This window comes from Chiloscyllium punctatum, chromosome 1, assembly GCF_047496795.1.
Source record: "Chiloscyllium punctatum isolate Juve2018m chromosome 1, sChiPun1.3, whole genome shotgun sequence".
Classification (NCBI taxonomy): Eukaryota; Metazoa; Chordata; class Chondrichthyes; order Orectolobiformes; family Hemiscylliidae; genus Chiloscyllium; species Chiloscyllium punctatum.
Window position 1 is genome coordinate 145,506,824 of NC_092739.1, and position 16,562 is coordinate 145,523,385.

The 16,562-nt window shown below is 44.4% G+C and overlaps 1 protein-coding gene across 3 annotated transcripts in view; it reads left to right on the forward strand.

Annotated features, from left to right (window-relative positions):
* Positions 1–15,294, forward strand: part of LOC140481007 (leucine zipper putative tumor suppressor 3-like) — a 201,181-nt gene extending 185,887 nt beyond the window's left edge. For all 3 annotated transcript variants that reach the window (XM_072576624.1, XM_072576626.1, XM_072576618.1), the window contains exons 3-4: positions 1,398–2,234; positions 7,228–15,294. In XM_072576624.1, coding sequence (XP_072432725.1) covers positions 1,398–2,234; positions 7,228–7,935 — 1,545 coding nt within the window. In that variant the 3' untranslated portion in view covers positions 7,936–15,294. The remainder of the gene's footprint in view (positions 1–1,397; positions 2,235–7,227) is intronic.
* Positions 15,295–16,562: the final 1,268 nt, after the last annotated feature.

The following is a 16,562-nucleotide window of genomic DNA, read 5'->3' on the forward strand; positions in this document are numbered from 1 at the left end:
TGCCTTAGAGGGGAACTTGCAGGCGCTGGTGTTCCCATGTATCTTGGCCTTCTAGATGGAAGTGATCGTGGGTTTGGAAGATGCTGTTGAAGAGGATTTAGTGAAATTCTGCATCTTGTTGATGGTTCTGGATTAGTGGTGCTGGAAGAGCACAGCAGTTCAGGCAGCATCCAAGGAGCAGTAAAATCGACGTTTCGGGCAAAAGCCCTTCTTCAGGAATAAAGGCAGTGAGCCTGAAGCGTGGAGAGATAAGCTAGAGGAGGGTGGGGGTGGGGAGAAAGTAGCATAGAGGACAATAGGTGAGTGGGGGAGGGGATGAAGGTGATAGGTCAGGGAGGAGAGGGTGGAGTGGATAGGTGGAAAAGGAGATGGGCAGGTAGGACGAGTCATGGGGACAGTGCTGAGCTGGAAGTTTGGAACTAGGGTGAGGTGGGGGAAGGGGAAATGAGGAAATTGTTGAAGTCCACATTAATGCCCTGGGGTTGAAGTGTTCCGAGGCGGAAGATGAGGCGTTCTTCCTCCAGGCGTCTGGTGGTGAGGGAGCGGCGGTGAAGGAGGCCCAGGACCTCCATGTCCTCGGCAGAGTTGGGGGGGGGAGTTGAAATGTTGGTCCACGGGGCGGTGTGGTTGATCGGTACGGGTGTCCCGGAGATGTTCCCTAAAGCATTCTGCTAGGAGGCGCCCAGTCTCCCCAATGTAGAGGTTGCTCCTGATGCGGTCATTGTTTTTACCTCGTTGTTTTTATCTTGTAGGTGGTGCTCACTACTGCCACTGTGCTGCAGTTATAGCTTAAATCATAAGATTCCTCATCCACTATAGGGATAATCCTTGTCCTTCCCATCCCATGGGATGGTTTGAGCTGTTGATTGGGAGTCAGTTATTTGTTGATGTGTCTGAACCATTCCTAAGAAATCTTTCCATTCATGGTTTGAAAAGTATGGTGGGGTAAGTAGGACATTTTCCTTGTAAAGCCTGGGCTTTAGTTAAAGTGTTAAGTCGAGCAGAATCTCAAACGGGGTCCAACCTGAAACTGGGGTAAAGTGGAATCTCTGTCTTCTGATCCTTCCTGACTCAGGGCATACGTTCACTCTGCATATCTACTCCAGGGGTTTACAGTAATGTAAAGGCAGTCCTCCTGCATGATGATGCTACAAGTGTATGGTTGACATGATAGTGCAGTGAGGACCCTGTTGCTTTGATATTTCTCTCCATTGGGGGTTACATTTGCCATTTTCTGTCTCTGACAATGAGACTGTACACCCGCAATGCAATGCACAAAAACGACCTTACGGTATAAAGGCTAAAGAAACGCCCGTGATGATTGACCATGATGGGTTCAAGGTGAATGGATTCATTCAGTGATAGAAAGTAACAATGTCTCTAATCTTTCTCTGCAGAACAGTGAGTCATTGATTCGACCCTCTGCATTCAAGCCAGTTGTCCCCAAAAACTTCCACTCTATGCAGAACCTCTGCCCACCACAGAGCAATGGAATAATAGACAGTAGGAAAAGCCTTAATGCCCATCATATCAGTAGCAGCAGCCCTTCAGCTGGGAGAGTTGGACTGGAAAAGGCAGGTCACAGCAGGACTATAAACCACGGAGGTGGAATGTCCGATTCTGGCCGTAACTCACTGACCAGCCTTCCCACGTACGGAACGGGCTACAGCCAACACATCGGGCCAATGAGTGCTTCGACAAGCCACATAAACCGTCTAGGAACCTCATACGGAGAGAGGGGAATGCTGGGCTATAATGGAATATCTACCTCCGATAGTGGACGGTCTTCCAGCAAAAGCGTGGCCTCTTTCAATAAACTCAATCACATGCAGGAAACGCTAACCTATCACTCACCATCGAACGACGATATCATTCAGGACCTTGAAGACCGGCTGTGGGAGAAGGAACAGGAAGTTCTCCAAATGAGAAGAAGCCTCGACAAGAGCGAGGCGGCCATAGTGCAAGTCTTTGAGGAGAAGCAGAAAATATGGGAGCGTGAGATGGAGGACCTGAAGCAGAATTATGCCAACAAGCTCCAACAGGTGTCCAAGAAGGCCCAGAGAGCTCAACAGGCCTTACAGCTTCAAATCTTCAAACTCCAACAAGAGAAGAAGAAACTGCAGGAGGATATTGGGCAGCTGCTGCAGCAGAGAGAAGACCTGGAGAAAAAATGTATGACTTTTAAGAAAGAGCAGTCCGAACTTCTGCCCAAACTTGAAGAGACTAAATGGGAGGTAAGGTGCAGTTATCTTGAAATTCCTTTGACGTTGTTAATGATTTCTCATTATATGTTCACGTCCTCTGATTGATGCCCCCACTGAGGGCCATCCATGCCTGAAAGAGCCATTGACTGAGTGACTGCAGGTGCTTTACTTTCTGAATTCTCCTGATATAAAGGTAATAACTGAGAATGATTGATATGTGGTACCCTAGTTGTTTTTATCCATTTGTGGGACATGGATGCCACTGGCTGGCTAGCATTTATTGCCCATTGCTAGTAGCGATTGATACAATTGAGAGGCTTGCTGGGCCATTTCAGAGGGCAGTTGAGAGTTGACCACGTTGCTGTAAGTCTGGAGTCATAAGTAGGCCAGACCAGGTAAGGACGGCAGTTTCCTTTTCTGAAGGACGTTAGTGAGCCAGGTGGGTTTTTTCACGAAACACCGGTTTCATGGCCATCAGTGGATTCTTAGTTCCAGGTATTTTTATTGAATTCAATTTCTACCATCTGCAGTAGTGGGATTCAAACCTGGGAGCCCAGAACATTAGCTGAGTTTTTAGATTAATAGTCTAGAGTTAGTAGCTTCCCCATTACCTCTAACTAATGCAATATTTCATCTTCTAGCAGGCCACACAGTGCAATAAACTAGAGAGTGGCTGCTATCAGTGTAAGTATGAGATTCATACAGTTCCATGCTCCATAAGATTGGTGTTGTTGACAACTGCATTATGAAGACTCAAATCCATTTGCTCACCGCATGAGATTGATGCTGAAATAGGCCAGCAAAGCCATCCAGCAAGAGAAAGTCTTCCTTGATTAGATCAGTACCCTCATTATATATTATGTTAACTCATGGATAGGCCTAAGCCCACCAGCTTTGGGAAAGTGCCCACCTCCCTCTGATGACTGTGGGTGGGAGAGCTATCTCAAAGTTGCAGCAGCAGATGAAACTAGCTGTTTCATTCCTGTCGCAATAGGAGTGGGGTTCACCAATAACAGGACCCGAGCATCAGGTGCCAACCACACCAATCAGGAATTTAATATATAATTTTCAAGGGTTGTTATTTTGGTGCATGACGGAGTGACTATTCACAGTGAATGGACATAAATTGAGAAATCAGTGTAGAAGCAAGCCATTCAGCCTATTGAGTCCACACCAACCCCTCCAAAGAGCATCCCACTGAGATCCGACCCTCCTCTATCCTGTAACCCTACATTTTCCTATGGCTAATCCACCAAACCTGCACACTATGGAACAATTTTGCATGGCTGATCCATCTAACCTCCACATCTTTGGACTGTGGGAGGAAACTGGAGCAGGACTTATACACTTAATGGTAAGGTCCGAGGGAGTGTTGCTGAACATAGAGACCTTGGAGTGCAGGTTCATAGCTCCTTGCAAGTGGAGTTGCAGGTAGATAGGATAGTGAAGAAGGCGTTTGGTATGCTTTCTTTTATTGGTCAGAGTATTGAGTTGGGAGGTCATGTTGCGGCTGTACAGGACATTGGTTAGGCCACCGTTGGAATATTGCGTGCAATTCTGGTCTCCTCCCTATCGGAAAGATGTTGTGAAACTTGAAAGGGTTCAGAAAAGATTTGCGGGGATGTTGCCAGGGTTGGAGGATTGAGGCTATAGGGAGAGGCTGAACAGGCTGGGGCTGTTTTCCCTGGAGTGTCGGAGGCTGAGGGGTGATCTTTTCGAGGTTTATAAAATTATGAGGGGCATGGATAGGGTAAATAGGCAGAGTCCAGAACTAGAGGGCATAGGTTTAGGGTGAGAGGGGAAAGATATAAAAGAGACCTAAGGGGCAATGTTTTCACGCAGAGGGTGGTATGGGTATGGAATGAGCTGCCAGAGGATGTGGTAGAGGCAGGTACAGTTGCAACATTTAAAAGGCATTTGGATGGGTATATGAATAGGAAGGTTTGGAGGGATATGGGCCGGGTTCTGGCAGGTGGGACTAGATTGGGTTGGGATATCTGGTTCGACATGGACGGGTTGGACCGAAGGGTCTGTTTCCATGCTGTACATCTCTATGACTCTATGACCTGGAAGAAACCCGCACAGACACATCCTTATAAATCTTTTCTGAATCCTTTCAAGGTTCACAATATCTTTCCGATAGAAAGGAGACCAGAATTGCATGCAATATTCCAACAGTGGCCTAACCAATGTCCTGTATTGGGCTGGAAAAGTGCTTGTTTCGTGCTGCATGACTCTCTGACTCTCTACTAGGGGTCACTAGTTCAAAGTGAGAGGGGAAAAACTTAGGGGAGATATGCGTGGAAAGTTCTTTACGCAGAGGGTGGTGGATGCCTGGAATGTGTTACCTGCAGAGGTGGTAGGTGTGGGAACGATAGTGTCATTAAAGATGTATTTAGATCGATACATGAATGGGCAGGGAGCAAAGGGATACAGATCCTTAGAAATTGGCGGCAGGTTTATAGAGAGGAATTGGATCGGAGCACGCTTGGTGGGCCAAAGGACCTGTTTCTGTGCTGCAATGTTCTTTGTTCTTCTAGGTAACATATTGGCATGGGTAGAACTCTGGCTCGCCAACAGGAAACAACGTTTGCACTTGAACGAGTCATTTTCTGATTGGCCAGATCTAATGTGTGGATTAGTGGTGCTGGAAGAGCACAGCAGTTCAGGCAGCATCCAAGTAGCTTCGAAATCGACGTTTCGGGCAAAAGCCCTTCAGAGTGACAGATCAATTCTGGGGGCTCATCTTTTTTTAATTGATATCAGTAACTTGGATGAAGGGATGGAAGGCATGGTTGCTAAATTTGGTCATGCCACAAAGATGGGTAGAAAAGTAAACTTTGAAGAGGACAGAGGGAAAGCTACCTCTGTAGAATGACTAAGTGAGTGAACATAGATCTGTCAAATGGAGTATAATGTGGAAAAATATGATATCTCAGCAGGAAGAGTCCAAAAGAAGGGAGTTTATGCTTCAGTGATATGGAGTATTGGTGAGACCATATCTGGAATACTGTGTACAGTGTTGGTACACTTATTTAAAGAAGGACATAAGTGTATTGGCAGAAGTGCTGAGGAGGTTTACTGGACTACTTCTGAGGTACAGTTGGGCAAGCTGTGTCCTCGGGAACTTTGAAGGTAACTTGATTCAACATACAACATCCTGAGGGGTTTTGACATGGTGGTTGTGAAGAGGATGTTTCCTCTTGCTGGACAATGTAAAACTAGTGGTCGCTGTTTGAAAATAAAAAGTTGCCTATTTGAGACAGCGATGAGGAGAGGTTTTCTTTTCTTTTCAATTAGATTAGATTACTTACAGTGTGGAAACAGGCCCTTCGGCCCAACAAGTCCACACTGACCCTCCAAAGAGCAACCCACTCAGAAACATTCCCCTACATTTACCCCTTCACTTGGCAATTTAGTATGGCCAATTCATCTAGCCTGCACATTTTTGGACTGTGGGAGGAAACCGGAGCACCCCCACGCAGACACGGGGAGAATGTGCAAACTCCACACAGACAGTTGCCTGAGGCAGGAATTGAACCCGGGTCTCTGGTGCTGTGAGGCAGCAGTGCTAACCACTGTGCCGTGCGAGGATCATGTGTCTTTTGAAACTGTATCCCACAGAAGGTCTCAGAAAAGAGTCCTTGACCATTTTAAATGCAGAGGTAGATAGTCTCTTGATATGCAAGGCAGGGGGCAAAAGATTATTGGGGTAGGGGTGAATGAGCAGTAATCGGATCAGCCGTGATCTTACAGAATGATGAAGCAGGCCCGAGGGGCTGAGTGGCCTAAATAAGTGTCCCCGTTTATATGTTTGCTCATAGCCCAAGAGATCTTTCCATTTCTGATATTTATCTGATTTCCTTTTGAAAGTTTAAATTTGTTTCCAACAAGTAATGCATTCCAGATGATACCTTCTCCTTCACTGTCCCTCTGTCACCACTTCCATTGTGAACATCACCCAGGCAGGAGCGACGGGTATAGGGACAGGTCCCCCTGTACCTTTCATTATGATGCTGCCTGATTACCCACTTCAGGGCAAGGTGTGGAGGCTGGGGTTCAGCTCACTCTGTTGTTTAAATGACCAGACTATAGTTCAGAATGAAGCTAAAAGGGTGGGTTCAGTCATTGTTCTGACTGTGGTAGCTCTGCCTCCTCACCATACCAAATTCTTGTGGAGTGGTAACCCTCAAGTCATTCATAACCATTCATCTCTCTGTAATGGAGAGAGATTATAAATCATAGAAATCATACAATCCCTACAATGTGGAAGCAGACCATCGGACCCACCCCTCTACCCTAGCTCTGTAACCCTGCATTTCCCATGGCTAATCCACCAAGCCTTTGGACACTATGGGTAAGTTAACATGGTCAATCCACCTAACCTGCACATCTTTGGATTGTGGGAGGAAACTGGAGCACCTAGAGGAAACTCACGCAGACACAAGGAGAATGTGCAAACCCCACGCAGTCAGTTGCCCGAGTTGGGAATCGAACCTCGGACCCTGGTGCTACCATGCAACTCCTGATATTAGAACCTTTAAACATAATGTAACAAATAATCTGTGATCCTTTTAGTTTGCCTTATTCCCCTGACTCAAAATAACAGCAAATTTCCAATTTACATAACAATCAAAGTCAAGGCACTTCACATGAGGGTTGTGATGCAAAATTCAATACCAAGCCATCTCAGGCAATATTAAGACATGTGACAAAAGTCTTGATTGAGGGAGGGGGCTCTGCTGGTGTAGGGTTGAACATCTGACAGTCGAGAGGCAGAGAGGTGTAGGGAGCAAATTCAAGATCTCTGGGTCCACACAGCTACAGGCACAGCTGTCAAAGGTGGAGCTAAAATAGGCCAGCGTGGGATGAGTGTAGATATCACTGAGGACTCGCTGGAGGAGTTTGCAGGGATAGGCAATGGGAAAGTTGTGGAAGCATTGGCAAACAAGGATGGGGATGTTTATAAGATTGAGGTATTGCCCGGACTGCTGTTCTCACAGGTTCTGTATTTGTCTGGTAGGTGTGTCAGAAAGCCGGTGAGATCTCCTTAATGAAGCAGCAGATGAAAGATTCCCAAGCTGACATGGCCCAGAAACTGAATGAGATGGTGGCTCTAAGGACACAGCTGAAAGAGGCAACATCAGCGTTGAGGGCCAAAGAGGAGCAGGTCCTCATTCTGAAGGACTCGGTCAACGCAAAGGGCATTGAGCTGGAAGTGTGCGAGAATGAGCTGCAGAGGAAAACCAGTGAGGCCCAGCTCCTGCGGGAAAAGCTAGGCCAGAACGAAGCAGAGATTTGCGGATTAAAGCAGGCGCTGGCCTCCAGGGCTCACCAGAGCTGGGACAGCCAGGAAGCAGTGGAGGAGCCCAGGGAGGAGCTGGCCTGTGAGAGCGACGAGGCGAAAATGCAGCGGCAGAACGAGGATGCGGTCAAAGCACTGAAGAAGCAGATCGAGAGGCTGCAGGGAGAGCTGAGGCTGGAGAGACAGCAGCATGAGCAGCAGGTGGCGCAGTTTGAGGAGGAGAGGCAGACGTGGCAGGATGAGAAGGAGAAAGTCATCAAATACCAGAAGCAGCTGCAGCTGAACTATGTGGAAATGTACCAGAAAAACCAGGCGCTGGAAAGCAAACTGGGCGAGATAAGCACAAAGGCTGGTTCACCCACCGCCGACGAAATCAAGCAATGGACACCATCGAGACTCGAACGGATTGAATCCACTGAAATATAATTTGTGATGCTGACTGTACTTTATGTTGATATACAAAGTGGGACTATTGCCATGTTCTGTCTCAACCTATTTGTCTGTTTAATTCACAGGCATCCGGTAGCTTGTTTCCGTTTTAATGCAACGTTGAGGTTGAACACCAGAAATTTAGCCTTTCTTTTCTTTGAAATTGGTTGTGGATTAAGTCAAATACTGTTCTCCCTCCCTCCAACACCTACCCAACCATCCTTTGCAGTGAAGCCTCATTATGGTTCAGTTTCTGTTCCACATTATCTGCTGACATGGATTAGAGGGGTCAGGCTACCTCTAGACCACTCCATCTTGGTTTGTACCAGTGTTCCTGGTGGCATATACCAGTGCAGTCATTTCCCTGCTTGGCACTCTGCCAGTGTTGAGGTCGGAATCTCACATTCTATCACAATAAAACAAAAGAATGTGGAAAGCAGAAAGCTGACAAGCTGCTCCTTGGGCAGATAGTGTTCAATCCATCTGGCAGTGAATCACTCCTGCCCCTGTTGGTCTTCCCCTTTCGTTCAGTCCTCCAGCAGCTCATCACACTTTCACATCCACTTACTGTGCAGTCGTTTAATAATCAGTTCATTCTCTAACATCTTCTAACCCTGGTAAAAGAACCATGAAACTTTAACTCAGTTTTCCTCCTGCTCAGATATTGCCGCTTGCACTTCTGAACTTTTCTAAACTGTTTCTGTTTTTATGTGATGAATTTCAGTCAGGTCTTCCAGTGACTTGTAGACCAGAAACATTGTTGAGGCCCTAAAAAGTGGTCAATTAATAGACACTGACAGGCACACTTCACTTGCTGCTGGTATTTTACCAACAATGCAAGGAGACCCATGCCATGTTACCAGGCCGCTGGGTAAACCTGTTCCTGTGAGCTTATGGTTGATGGGGGGGGGGTGTCCCTCAAGTACTAGCAGTGCCCTCATCTTTTGTCCCTACTCCCCGACCTCTCAATTGTGGCTCACCATCCCCCTTAGGCCTACCTGACAGGTCTGGACAAAACTGCCTTTGTCTTGCTTCCATGGGGGACTTGCTGCAGTCCCAGCTCTGGCCACCACTGCTGGTGGCGCTGCTTTGACTGGAGAACTGCTGGGAATCTGCTATGTCCGTAGCTGTTGGGACAGCCTCCAAGATGGGATGGTGGAGGCTACATCTTGAAATCAGTGATGTTTATAACTAAGCCATTCCTTCTTGGCCCTCTGGAGATGTGCTCATTCCACACCACCCCCACCTTGGGTCCCAACTGGGAGGGGAGGAGTGGGTGCAAAGCCATCAGCTCCATGGACACTTGCAGCCAATGACAGAGGGCCTCACACTCGGCTCGTATCACGGTCTCACTTTCTATTGTCATGTCTGACCACGGCAGACCAATGAAGTTAGAGGTCAGCTATGATCGAATTGAATTGTGAATGGGCCCAAGGTGCCAATTAGCTGACCCCAGTACTCCCTGAGCACAGTGGCTGGGACATGCATCCTGGGCCCACGTGCAGCCAGTCAGGAAATGAAGAGGCAGCTTGAGATGACATGGATCTTCTACCTGTAGCACATTCTGTGTGAATGACCCCTTGCACACTGCAGCGGGGAAGTGCAGCAACTACCTGTACAATGCATTCCATTTCTGTGAAGGTGACACAGTGCGTCATAGAACCAGATACAGCACATTGCTCCACAGTGAGGTGGCACATCCATCAGTTTCCCATCTTGTGAATGCTGCCATGGAGATTTTCGATTTCAATCAATGAAAGCTGTTCAATTAATCCTGGAGCTCACACCTTCATTTAGAGCACCAAGACAAATTTCAGATCGAAGCATCAAGCTACAGTGTACTTTGCAAATACTACCATGTTGTGCATTAACAATCTCTGAGGCGTTAACCATTCAGTTTCCTGTGTCCTGTTTAGTTCTTCTGTATGTTTCCTATGAAAAATTGCTTACTAAAGATCTTCATCCTGATTTTGACACTTCAATCCTAATTTCTGCCTTTCAATACATCCCACCAAACCTTTACCTTACAGAAACAAATCTAATTATCTCCTCAGCCCTATGGCCATTTGCTTCAATGGCCTTCACTGGGAGGTTTCTCACCAAGTCTGTTCCCCCTCTGGGTAGAAAGGAACAAAGTTCCTGCCGTCATTCCTTCCTTCTAAGTTCTGCCTCTACCATGATGAAGAATTTTGCTGGATCAGTTTTGTTCACAACTCTTGCTATGTTGAAAGGTCAATACCAAATTTCATATCAGAGTTAAAAAGTCCAAACCATTTTTCCAAATACAAAAGCCTTAATTTTTTTCCCAAAATGTAAAAAATTTGCATGCAAGTCTTATAAAAAAAAATCAGCTTTAATCCCAGTGTCCTGCCTTTTCTTCATATCCTTTTTTAAAAATTTTGCCTTCTCTAAATATACACAGAACAACATAGAAATTAATTCTTACTCCAGTTATATCTTACTCTATATTACATGAGAAATAAAAGTGTTTGAGTAAAGTCTGGAGATAACAGCATATCTGATAATCTGTCAGACACCTGTGCCTCAAACACATAACCAGCAGGTTTACATGGCTTTGTAGAATGATATTAGAATTGTGAAACTTACCCAGGCTGTTCTAAGTTGAGTGGAGCCCTAAACTTTAGTAGTTTTCTTGCATCTCTTCTTTTTCCCCTCTCAGAATTCTTCGTGGTAAAAGAGAATTGATCAGAATCACCCAACCTTTTAATGGAGAATTAATCCAGGAAATGTATAGCATGGGAAGAGGCCATTCAGCCTATTGCACCTATGCTGACGTTAAAGACAGGGAAAGAGTTAAGAAGCAAAGAATTGTGGTTCAATCATTTGCATTCAATTTGTATTACGGTACTAGCAAGAACAAAAAAAATGAAACCCTATCATTTAAAAACTGTGCATTACTACATCAGCCTTCAGAGAATCACTGGCTAATCACTGTTATTGTATTATCCACTTGAACAATGAATTTTCCATTAATTTGTTCATTTGTAAATATTGAGTCGAGCTTGTGTAGTTTCGTGTAACTACGTGTGCCTGTGCTGTGTTTAAAGGTAAACATTATCCATTCTAAAGTTACATGAATTCTAAGGATTTCCTGTACAACTAGACAATGCAAATTCTCAGTTGCTGCACATCTTTCTCCCAGCACTGTGTAACAGTTAATTTAATGCATCACCAGGTAACAGTGATCCTGAACTGGCAGAACTTAATAAGGTCATTGAAGAACCTGTCAGATTTATAAGACAAAGTAGAATTTGCAGGTGTGTGACTAAACATTGAAAGCTGTACAACGTCACCAATCACTCTTGTTTTTGCTTTACCTAATTCCCTCCTAAAGCAATGGGTAAGATGCTATGAATAGGGAATGCTACAAGATCAAGAATGGTTGTGACGGTTGTGTGCACGTTGGTGGGTGCTTGAATGTAGTGGTGGGCTTTGCATTATATCTGATACACTGTGACTTGTTTTAAAATTGCGATTTTCCTATTTGTTGTCATGCCAGTGGGTCACGGGACAGGTACAGAGCATGAAATTCTTAAACAGGCCTATTTTGCGCATCGAAGTGGGGAGAGCCAGAATCTGTCCCACACTGTGGGACTGGGGTAACTTGAACACTCAGGACTGGGGCCCATGTATCTTTAATAGTGTTCTGTTCGATGTCCAATGCAATCCATTTTCAACATATGCGGAATGTACCTATGAGACCTCACTGGAACACTCGCAGGAAGTTAGACCCAGGGTTTATTGAGAATGTTTGCTGGTGAGTTTACACACATAATGTGAACTATAAAAAGAGGTAGGCCATACAAACCAGTGAACCTGCTCCATTATAGAATCCCTACAGTGTGGAATCAGGTCCTTCAGCCCAACAAGTCCACACTGACCCTCCGAAGAGTAACCTACCCAGACCCATTCCCTTACCCTATTAACCATCATTTCCCCTGACTAATGCATCTAATCTACGCATCCCTGAACACATGGGCAATTTAGCATGGCCAGTTCACCTGATTTGCACATCTTTTGGATTGTGGGAGGAAACCGGAGCACCCAGAGGTAACCCACGCAGACACAGGGAGAATGTGCAAACTCCACACAGATAGTCGGCTGAGGCTGGAATCAAACCCGGGTCCCTGGTGCTGTGAGGCAGCAGTGCTAACCACTGAGCCACCCATGATTCAGTAAAATCATAACCAAACATTTACATTGACCCCACTCTTCCCCTTGACCCATATCCCTTGATTCCCTTATTGGTCACAAATCTGTCAATTTTAGTCAAGAATCTGCTCATTGATTGAGGATCTACAGCTCTCAGGTTGGAGAATTCCAAACACTCATCATCCTCTCAATGAAGAAATTTCTCCTCATCCTCATTTTAAACGGCTCCATTTTTATCCTGAAGCATGAGCCCTCATTCCTAACTTCGTGGCCAAGCAAAGCAGCCTCTCAACAATTTCTTTACTCATTCACAGGATGTGAGCATGGCTGATTAGGTCAGCATTACTGCCCATTCCTAATTATCCAGAGGGCAGTTAATAGTCAACCACATTGCTGTGGAGCTGGAGTTGTATGGAGGCCAGATCAGGTAAGAACTGCAATCTCCTTTCCTAAAGGGCATTCATGAACCAAATGGGTTTTTTTCCGACAGCCACTCTTAATTCCATATTTTTAAATTGAATACAAGTTCTCCCATCTACCACAACAGGATTCGAACCTGGCTCCCCAGAACATCGCCAGGGTCTCTGGATTAATAGTCTAGTGATAATACTACTAAGCCATTGCCTCCCTCATATTGCCTCTATAGGCTACTAACAAATTTATCAACTTTATAGGCTTCAATTAGGTAATCTCTCATTCTTAAAAATTGCTGAGAATATAGAGCTATTCTACTTAATTTCTCCCTGTTGGACAGAATTCGTATCTTTGTTGTTCTCCCTCTTGAGCAAATATTTCTTCAGTTAGGAGAGCAGAATGATGGACATTACTGAAGTGTTGTCTTACTAAAGCCATGATATAGTTTATCTGCCGCTACCTTGTCCAGTAGTTGATCTTTGCAGCCATGTTATGTCATCCACATCACCCGCCTTTCCACCTAGCTCTGTCTCTCCAGCAAACATGAATGCTCTACACTCTATCCTCTTGATGCAGATTTTAAAAAGCTGAGGTCTAAGCATGGATCCCAGCATGAATTATACCCTGACATCCTGTAGGTGGTCCCTTTACACCTGCTAATTTCTTTCCAATAGGCCAATCTCATTTTGGTAGTTCACGGATCCTGTCTCACTTTGGGATAACTTTATGAGTAGTTAGCTGGCAATTCACTTTACAGCATTCGAAGCTGACACAATGTCCAATTGTTTCTGCAACTCTGTACATGTTCTGTGCCTATTAGTAAACCTTATTTTCTAAAGTATTGATTGTTGACTCTATAGTAAGTTACAGAAAAGAAAAAAAACAGTGGAATATCCATACTGCAAGTATGTTTCTGGATTCTTTTGGGTTCTCCCTCTTGAATTATCTTGAGCACTTTAGTTTATACCAAAGTTTATTTAGTTGTGTCAACATGTATAAAGAACTGTTTTTCCCCATTGATGCCTCAGAGCCATTTGTTTCAAACATTAGGAATCTAGAGGACCCTTTGAGCCATGTGCACATGCATAAGATGTTCTGTACTTCAGAAAACTTAGCTTTGGCTGTCGACCTGGATGTGAGTGTGGCTACATTGCCAGTTTTGCACTCACCCAAAACAGCTTTGGGTGAAAATCAATGCCAGTAAAACTCGGAAAGCGACTACTGCCTGTGAACCATAAGACTTACGTTCTTAAAACCCACTTGAGTTTACATTGGGTGCCACTCAAGCCTATGGCACTGCCAGTGCTGAACTTGAAGTCTACTTTCCCAGAGGGGAGAATATTTTGTAATGAGACAGCCAGAGTAGTCATCTTAGAAACAAAGCAATAAGCATATAATGGCACACTTGTAAAAATACTATTTCTTAGCCGGCAGTGTCTACTTTTACAGTAAATCCCTCAGCATAGATCTTACAAAGTTGCTCTGTGATTGTTTTGCCATTTTGTCCAGAATTGACTGCTGTATTTTTTAGATATATATGGTTAGGAGGAACTGCATGAGGATCAATGAGCTGTGATGTATAGTGAAACAACTTTCCATTTGGAAACTGATGAAGAAACACATTTCAGTCAATATTCTTCCAGTGGGTAATGACATTTAGGTGATCAAATCAAGGTCCCACACAACAAAACATAGAGATAAACTTGTTCATCAGGAGCTGTTACAATAATTGTCGCTGGAAAGTTTGTTAGTTCTCCCATTGTGTTTTGGTACAAACTCAAGTGTATGTCAAAACTCAGGAGAGATATTTGGAACGTGGTGAGTGTGAATCTAGTTAAAAAGCTATTGCTTAAATTTAAAGACATGTGACAACGGATGAGGGTTCCAATCTGCTATAACACATAATTGATCAGATGCAGGTTTGTCCCCTCAATTTCCTCATGTTATTGTAGACATAGGAAGGTAGCTGCCTTCCCACAGAATAATAAAGCACTGAAGCAGGCCATTCAGCCCATTGTAGCTGTGCTGACACTTTTAAAGGACTATCCAATGAGTTTAAATGCCCTGCCCATTCCCCAAAACCCTTCATTTTCTTTTCACCTGGTATGCATTTTCCCAACTCCCTTTTTCTAAAATACTATTGAATCTGGGACCACTTCCTCGTCAGGCTATCTCCACCCAAGGAAACAACTCATTGATTAAACAAAACTTCCTCAGACTCTCCCTTCTGAGTCTTTTGCCAACGTTCTTCAATCTGTGTCCTCTGTTTATTGGCCCTTGCTTGTGGAAACAGTTTCTCTTTAAATTGTCTAACAACACTCATCCTAATTTTAAACATCCCTCTTCAAAACAAAAGGGCAAGTTTAAGGAACAGCTTCCCGGTCACTATTGGACTGTGAGCAGGACAGAATTTTAGTTTGAAGCAGGGACGATTGAAAAGAGAGAAGTAAAAATGTGTACACAATGAAACTATCCTCAATCATATGTGTGGTAAACATTACCTTGACAGCTGACATGTTGTGAAGCCAGTAGATCTTGCTGTGCTGAAATTAAAGCAGAACAAAATGGTTTTATTGAAAAGCAGTTATCCAGTTTCAAATATTCCTCCTGATTTCTTTTTTGTTGTATATGAGCTTGACGCGCCTTTGAGAGTACTCCTCCAGAGGTCACATTTACAAAAATGTCATGTTTTAATTTTCTGAACGTTGACTTATCTGTATAATATATTAAATTAAAAGTTGATTCTTTTGTATCATAAAATACTCTTGTATACTGTTCATGAATTAAATTTTAAAACAATAAACGTGAACATATAATAGTTCTTCCCAGTGTCTTGATGATTTCCCACTCTTCACCTTTAGTTAATGTCAGAATTCAAGCAGAAAGTGGCTATAGTAATTGATGCACATCGTCAGAAAAGCACATGTATACAGGACCTTGGGTATCATCTACAGGACACTGTTGAGCTGAGAATATCCTTTGCTGAAAATGTGTTGCTGGAAAAGCGCAGCAGGTCAGGCAGCATCCAAGGAGCAGGAGAATCGACGTTTCAGGCATGAGCCCTTCCTGAAGAAAGGCTGATGCCCGAAACGTCGATTCTCCTGCTCCTTGGATGCTGCCTGACCTGCTGCGCTTTTCCAGCACTGATCTCCAGCATCCGTAGTCCTCACTTTCTCCTGAGAATATCCTTTGGTGTATTCAGGATGAACATCTGGCCAGGGTCCTATTTGTAGTTAATTGAGGCTATTTGAATCCTAAAGGTGAGGTGGCAAACAGGGAATCAGTGAGCTTGGGTGATTCCTGATGAAGGGCTTTTGCCCGAAACGTCGATCTCGAAGCTACTTGGATGCTGCCTGAACTGCTGTGCTCTTCCAGCACCACTAATCCGGAATCTGGTTTCCAGCATCTGCAGTCATTGTTTTTACCACCTTGATGCCAACAGTGTTAATTTCAAAGTCCAAATGTCCCTGCTCTTTCCCCATGTCTTTCACATATTTAAACAATTCTCTACTCTGGCAGATGCTTGTTCTGAAAAGTGGAACACAATGTATGCAGATCAGTGAGCTCAATGAGGGGGAAGGTGACAGTGAACAGAAGTTGGTGTAAGTCAGGATGTATACACAAAACACTAGCCACCGGAGGAGCACAAATAGACCATCAAGACTGGTCTGTCCAGCAATACAATATTGTAGGCCAAGGATTCAGTTCCATTTTCCATATTCCTCAGATAAAAGCAAATTATTGGAAATCTGGAGCCATCACAGACAATGCTGGAGAAACTCAGCAGGTCTGGCAGTGTCTGTGGGGAGAGAAACAGAGTTTCAGAACAAAGAACCAGTATCATTAGCAACTTATTTGTCTTTTGCATTGGACTTCAATGCAGTTGACCTTCCTCTATCTCTGTTGAAAGTATAAAACATGCCTTTTTTTCAACAGCTTTCCAATTTCAAGCACTCACTGTGTTTTCGCCATCAGCACTGCCATCCTTCTGCCACTGCTTCGCTGCTGTCTACACCAGACCCAACCAACATCGAAGT